Source organism: Leucoraja erinacea, chromosome 14, assembly GCF_028641065.1.
Source record: "Leucoraja erinacea ecotype New England chromosome 14, Leri_hhj_1, whole genome shotgun sequence".
Taxonomy (NCBI): Eukaryota; Metazoa; Chordata; class Chondrichthyes; order Rajiformes; family Rajidae; genus Leucoraja; species Leucoraja erinaceus.
The window spans coordinates 42,824,465-42,833,393 of NC_073390.1; the positions used below are offsets into that span (position 1 = coordinate 42,824,465).

General features: G+C 40.3%; 1 protein-coding gene across 1 annotated transcript in view; it reads right to left on the bottom strand.

Annotated features, from left to right (window-relative positions):
- Positions 1-5,164, bottom strand: part of LOC129703644 (inactive N-acetylated-alpha-linked acidic dipeptidase-like protein 2) — a 289,914-nt gene extending 284,750 nt beyond the window's left edge. The window contains exon 1 of the mRNA XM_055646259.1: positions 4,749-5,164. Coding sequence (XP_055502234.1) covers positions 4,749-4,979 — 231 coding nt within the window. The 5' untranslated portion in view covers positions 4,980-5,164. The remainder of the gene's footprint in view (positions 1-4,748) is intronic.
- Between the last annotated feature and the right edge of the window lie 3,765 nt (positions 5,165-8,929).

Consider the following 8,929-nt stretch of genomic DNA (forward strand, 5'->3'; position numbering starts at 1 on the left):
TCACTTTCTAAATATTTCTTTCAATTAGATGTTTTAAAATTGCTTTAAATATCTATATAAATATTGAAGATATTTGTAAATTGTTAAAAAGCTCATATGCTTTGAAATGAGATGATGCTCCAGAGTTGTCAAAGGCTGCCCACAGCTAACCTAAGCACAATGTTATTAGCTGCTCACCATGCCTATCTGGATGCTTGCCAGTTGTGCAGTTAACCTTCTGCATCTAGCCCTGGCAAGTGCAGACAGGTGGGGGGGCTGCATGTGGTGTGTCCAGATTGCAGGCTGAATCCAATGTGACTCAGCCCAATGTCAAGTGTAATAGCCATCTCTGCTGTACAAGTTCCTTAATGCATTGAATATATCAAATTAGACTTAAAAATTGACACTCAAATTATGTGCCTTAATTAATAGTAAAGCAATTAGTTTTATGCCCAGAGCCTAAACACTGATTGAGGAACTACCAGAGTGAATATAAACATTAGGGAACAGTGGTTTTACAAGAATTATTTAACAAACATTATGGTGAATAGATATAAATTCAGGAGTGATGAGGAAAGGAGTGCATTAGGGAGAGGTTTTCATCATATATGTGAAAAAGATAATTTGGATGTGGCATTCTAGATCCAGTAGCATCTGCCATTTAGTAAATTTGGAACTTACAAGAGGTAAATCCAAGTTCATGAAGGGTGGAATGCGAACAGTCCCATTACAAACTACCTGCTCAATTTAACCCGTTGTTTCCAAATCAAAAATGAAAAATATCAGACAATTTGTTTCAACAACAAATGATTGGAAATAATAAATTGTCAGCAACTCAATTCCAAACAAATTTGGAAGAATACCTTACCAAAATAAAAATGTAGAATAGTTTTAATTAACCCTGCCATATACGTTTTCACAATTTCATAAGCAAAAAAACTTTGGTAACAATCTCGATCATTGATTCCTAGTGACAGTAACACTATTATTTTATTTTTTTTAAATTGGCAGCAGCATTAAATAGGTAAGTGAAATGTGCCCCTTAACGTTGTTTTGAGAACAATAATAAATAAATTACCGAGCACTAATGAATCATCCTCATTTCTCAGTTAAGGAGTCAGAAGGCTATATTTTCACAAATTATCTGTGTAATCCCATCTACATTATGAAGGAGCGCAATGCAATTGTTGGCCAATCAAACAGAACCTATAGATAGTGGTCACAAGGCACTCAAATCGTAATTGTGCCACATTCCTTGGTAATAAATCTTCCTAACTGCACAAGGGGTTTGTATGGACTCCCAGCACAACAAATGAAACACAAATGAAACTGTTTGCAAGGTGGTCCAGTGGGAGCAGTGATTTAAGATAGGATGCAAAACTGGGTCCTTTTGGCTTTTGAAATACAATGATTTGGCATTAAGTTTGCAATTAATGGTGTTTTGGGTTTAACTCATTACTTTGTATTCTTAAAAATGACTGATTAACCAATTTTACAACTGAAAAATATAGCTAAAACCACAGCCAATCTAATACAAGTGTGATCAAATTGGATTGCAGATGGATTCCGAACATTTCAAGTATTTCTACATAATTTCAAAGGGCAACATTCAAGATAACAAAACCACATTGGCTAACATTCTTTTTAAAACCGCATCCTCATGGATTTGATTAAAAGTTTCAGCATTACAGGTTTACCTTATTAGCTGCATATTGCTGTACGGATGGATATTCCCTTGTCAATGAAGGTTGGTGACGGTTTTGAGAATGCGGGATGATTTACACACTAACCCATCTCCACATCGCATTTTCTGGAGACTTTATGGAGGAAATTGCAGTAGTTTCTCTTTCCTAAAACTATATTTTTTCTTGCTTTACAAGATGCTTGCTGCAAGTCACACATCTCCAATTTGATGGATGGTTCATGATATCAATAAATACTGTTATTTTCCTTTTCTTGTGTAAGACCTTTCACACCACCTCGGTAATTGTGCCTGGCACAGAGTTCAGACGGCTTATTTCCAGGAATAAGCAACTAAGAGATACAGACTGCAGATTCAGTTCCTGCCTTTGGAACCATTGAGTCAAACAGCACAGAAACTGGCCCTTCAGCTCAACACATCCATGCCAACCAAATGCCCCTTCTTCTAAGTTAGTCTCATTTGCACACATATATCATCTCCCTCTAAATCTTTCCCATCCATGTACCTCTCCAAATGTTTTCTACATGTCATTGTACCTGCCTCAACTACCTCCTCTGGCAGCTCATTCCATATATCCATATATTCACACATAAGTGTGTGAAAAATTTGCCCCTCAGGTTTCTATTACATCTTTTCCCTCTCACCTTAAACCAATGCCATCTAGTTCTTGTTTCCCCAACCCTAGGAAAAAACCCCATCTATTCCTGTCACCATTTTATCCATCCCTATAAGATCATCCCTCAGCCTCCTGGAATCCAAGGATTACAGTCCTAGCCTTTCTGATCGCTCCCTTTAGCTCAGGCCCTCAAGTTGTGGCAACATCCTTGTACATCTTCTCTGCATTCTTTCCAGCTTAATGGCATCCTACAGCAGGGTGACCAAAGTGAAGACAATACTCAAAGCATGGCCTCATGCAATGAGGTGCAGCAAATCACAGCAGAGAAACATGCCCCTCTGTCGAACCAGCATCTAGGGAACTAGACATTTCTCTAAGGAGAAGCAATGGTAAACCCGAGGAACAACATTGCGTCTTCCCACAAGGCACATTAGAACCATCGGAACAACATTGAATTCAACCATTTCAGATTGCTAGTCTCTGCAGTTTGTATCAGAAATGTTGAGTTCTGATGAAAGGTTTTTAAGCTGTAATGTAAAATTTGTTTTTCTCTCTTCACAGATTCTCACTGACCTGCTGCATTTGTGCAGCATTTGCAGCAACTGCAGCGTTCTGTATTTCTAAGTTCCAGTATTGTTTCTCTTTGAGGTCAGAGGAGGCAAGAAAAATATATCACTCATTTTGTAACAAGTTACTGCAACACTTTGTGCCTTTTCACCACCCTGTCTCAACCTGCATGGTCACCTTTTGCATAATTTACTCCCTCGGGTCTCATTAATTCATAAGTGATAGGAGCAGAATTAGGCCATTTGGCCCATCAAGTCTACGCCATTCAATCATGACTGATCTCTCTTTCCTTCTTAACCCCATTCTCCTGCCTTCTCCCCATAACTCATGACACCCATACTAATCAAACACCCAAACTAGCCCATCTCCATTCTATCACACACATTCCCTCTGTTCTCTCCAACCTACCCGCAATATTTAAAAAAACTTGATTTCTACTGCTTCCTCTTGCTAATGAAAGGTCACAGACCTGTGACATTAACTCCTTTTCTCTCTCCATGGATCCTGCCAGACTTGAGTGTTTGCAACATTTTTCGTCTCATTTCAGTTTTCCAGCAGTTCTTTTTATGTTTCAATAAATCAAAAGTGATTGCAGTACTTAAAGGCCAGTCATCACAGCCAGAAAACTGCAGCAAGGAATACAATGACATTTTTCAAATAAGAAAAAGAGGAGCGTCACATAGTATTTTTAGATAAAGACAAAAATAAAAGACCAAATATTTCAGAGTTGACAAATTCCCTGCAAAGCATGTGCTAATTATTCATAAAGGTTTTCAAACCTGTTTACTTTTGTTTTAAGTTGAAAATAAATTATGGCAGCGAGTTACACTGTCCCCTATAAATGTTAATTTTACATTTTGAACATTACACAGGCACGGTGGCGTAGCGCCAGAGATCCTGACCATGGGTGCTATCTATATGGAGTTTGTACGCTCTCTGGGATCTCTGGTTTCCTCCTACACTCCAAAGACATGCAGGTTTGTAAGCTAATTGGCTTGATATGATTGTAAATTGTCCCAAGTATGTGTAAGATTGTGATAGTGTGCGGGGATCGCTGGTTGTCACGGTCTCGGTGAGCCGAAGGGCCTGTGTCTCTCTAAACTAAACTAAAATTATATTTAATTACTGACATTTAATTATTTGTCATGAATCAATAGAAGGTCCTGACCTAAAACGTCACCAATCCATGTTTTGCAGAGATCTGCCTGATCCACCTAGCTTGTGTCCAGCACTTTGTGTCTTTTATTGTAAACCAGCATCTGCAGTTCCTTTTGACCACATTATATATACATTATGCCCACAAGTGGTGATTGGGCTGGATTGTGCTGCTCATACTCCATCTACCTCACCCCACTGTCTACGTAACCCCACATCCCTAAGATCCTGGGCCAAATGCAAAGGGCTTATCTTACTGACCCCGACCCCCTGGAGTTCATTGAAAACCAAAGACTGATCGCTTCTTGTGAAATTGTATACAGAGGTTTGATGTTTTAGTTCGAATAAGTCAGCGCAATGGGTTACAAGGAATAGGCTGCTGACCTACATAACACTGAACTTAAGATAAATGTCATCTTACTTTGCACGACAAATTATAACTAAGTTCCAGTGTATACCATTTATCTTGATGGCACTAAGTAGGTTTTCGAGGTGGATTTTAGGGATTATATGAATACTATTTAGACTGTTACCAGGGACCACAAATTGGATCGCTCACAAAGGCTGACTTATGATAGATGTACATGACTGGACTGCAAAATAAGACAGAGCAGCTCCACTATGCAGAACAAATAACCTTGTCAAAATATTTGGAGCAATTCTGATTTTACCAAGCAAATGAAATAGCCTAAGATGACAGGCAGAATTGGTTTCTAACACTTTCATTACCTCCAGAGATCCTTTGGCAGAATATGCTGCATAGGAATAAAGAAGGTCATTCTTCTCCTTTCTCCCAAGCGGGGCTGAGGGGAGAGTACTGCATTGCTGTCCACTTGGATAAAAGCACTGGCTGCTGTTCGTGAGAATGATTTTGTTTTGGTCTGTATCGGGCAAGCTGAGAAGAACTGTGTAATTTACCAAGCGGATTTCTGTTAAACCAGATGCAGTCCACTGCTCCATTATGTGTGCCGCAGAACTCCCCTGGCCTGACTCAGCAGCAAATAATGCAAAATCCCTAAATAAAAGTAGAAGGAGAATATTTACTTCCAATGCTCATCACATTTATCACAATTACATTGAAATACTACAAACACGAATAAATATGTTGAGATTAATACACATGGAAACCAACAGTTTCATCAAATAAATATGATAATGCACTACCATTGTTTTTGAATTTTATGTTGCAATACCAGACCTGCTCATTTTTAAATGTAGCAGGTCAATTTCTCATGATATAACGAGAAAGTGAAACCAATGTACTGTATGATACTCAAGCAGAAGTCATACTGAAAAAAAATGTTGAAAGGAATAAAGAGGAAAATGAATAGGAGTTTTGGGAAAAGAAAAGGAAAGAGGATAAATTAGTGGAGGAGTGAGATCAGAGTGAAGACAAAGGTTGGAGGTTCAGACGGAAAGGAGAATTGAGGATTGAAAAGGGGAATGTAGATAAAAACAATCGAATGGAAAGAAGCACTTGACTCGAAGACCTGAGCTACGATATGATAAACTTTATTCATCCCCGGAGGGAAATTGGTCTGCCGACAGTCACAACGCACAAGGGACACAAAAACGTGAAATTAAAAGTGAAAACAAAAAGAAAAAGACAATCGACTGTGGTCTGGCTGCCGTGTACACAGCGCCTTCACTGGAACAAATGAACAAGCACAGACTATCCCCTGGGCAGAGGATTCTAAACTAGAGTCCCCACACCGGGTCCCCCTTTGTTCTCCCACCGTCCCTCGCGGCGGTCCCCCGCCGCTGGGTCCCCAGTCTTCCCCTCCCCCCTCATGCTCATTGACTGCGAAGCCCCACCGCCACCGAGGCCCACACTGCCGCTGAGGTCCCACTGCTGCTGTCTCCCGCTGCCGCCACCGAGGCTCCCATCGCTGAGGCTCCTTCGGCCCACACAGGCCTCGCCGCCCGGCTTCACCGCTGTCGCCTGGGAGGCCTGTGGGGCGAGTCGGGCCTACCGGAGCGCGTTCCAGTCTTCGGTCATCGTTCTGGTAGGCGGCGGCGCGGTTGTTCGGCGGGTGGATCAGGCCTGTGCTGCTCCCCGGGACACCTCCGCCGAGAGGGAGAGGTTGAGCAGACTAGGACTTTATTCCTTGTAAAGCAGAATGATCTAATAGAGGTGTACAAGTCTTGAGAGGAATAGGCAGGATAAATGCACAACCTTTTACCCAGAGGAGGGGAATTGAGAACCAAAGGACATAGGTTTAAGATGAGGGAGGAAAGATTTAATAGGAACCTGAGGGTCAACTGTTTTTACACAAAGGGTGGTAGATGTATGGAACAAGTTGCCGGAGGAGGCAGTTGAGTCAGGTACTATCACCACATTTAAGAAACATTTACACAGGTACGTGGATAGGATAGGTTTAGAGGCATATGGGCCAAACACAGATAGGTGGGACTAGTGTAGATGGGGCATGTTGGTCAGCAGGGGCAATTGGAGCCGAAGAGCCTATTTTCACACTGTATGACTAAGCAAGGGAAATAGAGAGGACAGAAGTGAAATAAACATAAAATGGAAAGTAACCTCAAGTGGGGAGTTATGATTGTCAAATTATTTCAGCAGTAAGGAAGAGCACCAACATACTTAATATGGGAAGAAGCAAGGTGGGGCATCGGAGTTTGAGTCAGTTGTAGGATCAAACTTGATAACAGTTTTTTTATGGATGGTGGCAGATAAGACCAAGCTTACAGGTTAATGGCCAGAGTTCTGAAATGCCAAACATGCCACAGTGTGAACTTTCCCAACTGTTCGAGTTAGATCAAGCTCTTAGGGCTAACGGAATCAAGGGATATGGGGAGAAAGCAGGAACAGAGTACTGACTTTGGATGATCAACTATGATCATATTGAATGGCGGTGCTGGCTCGAAGGGCCGAATGGAATTCTCCTGCACCTATTTTCTATGTTTCTATGTTCTAACATTTTCACAATCAATGTCTTGATATGAAAATGAAAATGTGTATCTATGAAAATACCATATCATCAGACAGGAGTAGCAGTTAAGATTGAAAAGAGATAGACATATTATACAGTAAAGGAAGTAAACCAATGCAACATTGCTGATTGCAGTGAGGTTTACCTTGATTAGGACAAGCCCATTGTTAGGTATGTTCTCATTTCAAATTCACAAGCAACTTAGAAATCAATGACCTAATGATCTTCATGGCAGGTGCAAACAAATGGCCTGAATGCAAGTTGGTGACTATGGTGTATACAATATCTCACTCCTGCATCAATATTATACAGTGCTTGATATAAGTACATCCCATTACCTATATCAAAAATCTGCTAACCCACCATTCTACCCCCAGGTCCCTCAGATCGGCCGACTTGGGGCTACTGACTATCCCGCGGTCCAGGTTTAAGCTCAGGGGCGACCGCGCTTTTACGGTTGCAGCACCTAAACTGTGGAACAGCATCCCTCATCTCATCGAAACTGCCCCCTCCATCGACTCCTTTAAGTCTAGACTTAAAACCTATTTCTACTCACAAGCATTTCTTGAGGTCCTCTGAGGGAGAGCTGTATGTTTGTTTTCATGTATGTATTGTTAGATCTATGTACCACTGTATGTAGCACGTTAGTACCAGCACTGATGTAAAGCACTTTGGTCAATGAGAGTTGTTTATAAATGTGCTATAGAAATAAAATTGACTTGACTTGATTACACTGAAAAATCCCAGCATATCACTATTTACAAGAGCAAAGCACATTACAGTAAAAAGGACACCTTTATATTGAATTTTCAGCATTACTAATTTGTTGAGCGTGTATCCAACTATGGGATATTAAGTATTTTATCCTTTATAAATAAAGATCATGTTCCTGGAACTATCCCATTCTTTTGCAGATCAACACGGTTCTCACTCTGCCCAAGACTTTGTTGCTTTCAGAGTTCAGAGTTCAAATTAGTGGTAATTTACAAATAACAAATAAATTCAGGAAGCATATGAACATCATTTTATGTAGCTGAGCAGACCCTATACACAGACAATACTCACCAACTAGTTGCTACAATCAACAAAACATTGGGAGTTTGCGGAGCCTAGTCACCCAGGGCATGATTTTGTAGGAAATTGTGGTTTCTTAAGCAGGGTATGGTTTCATAAGCAAGTAGAGTGTTCCATAAAGCCTGCTAGATATACTTAAAAGCAGAGCTATTATTAAAGTTTCCAAATTTAATACAAATAATGTATTGGTTAACCAAAGAGTAATGGTCAAGATGAATGATTAGATTTTAACCGTACAAACTCAGTGACAAAGAAACAATATTTTATTCTTCAAATACAACTGTAGTACAAAGCACAGCACAAGAATCTCAGCTAACTCAGTTTACCATCTCCTGATTGGTTAACATGTTTTCCTTGTGGCAGGGTTCAATTTGACCAGCTTTTGGAAACAAAACTATCGTTCTTCCAGTTCTGCAGTGAGAATTAACTATGTAAGGTCAGTAGTTCTGTAAGAAAGCGCACACTATCTCAGACAGCTCTTCACACACTCTCTTAAGATTTACCACTATTGTCACTTTTCAGTTTGTGACCTCGTCGGAGCTGTTCAACAATTTCCGTGAGAACAATAGATCAAAATAACAGCTCAGTTGACAAAAGAAGTTGGATCTGTGGAAGCCAGCACAGCCATGTTTAAAACAGCAGCGCTTCCAAGCAAGCAGGTTTTTAAAATAATATCAAAGGCTGCATAAAACATACTCACGCACACACAATGGGCTCAGATGTTTGCTCACATTTTGATTTTATGATTTATGTAATTATCCAAATGTTATTTAGAATAGTCTTTGTTTAACGTATACATTAATGTTGACACACTGGTCAATCTGAGGAGTACCTTCAGCAACAGATTGGTTCCACCAAGATGCAGTACAGAATGCCACAGGAGATCCT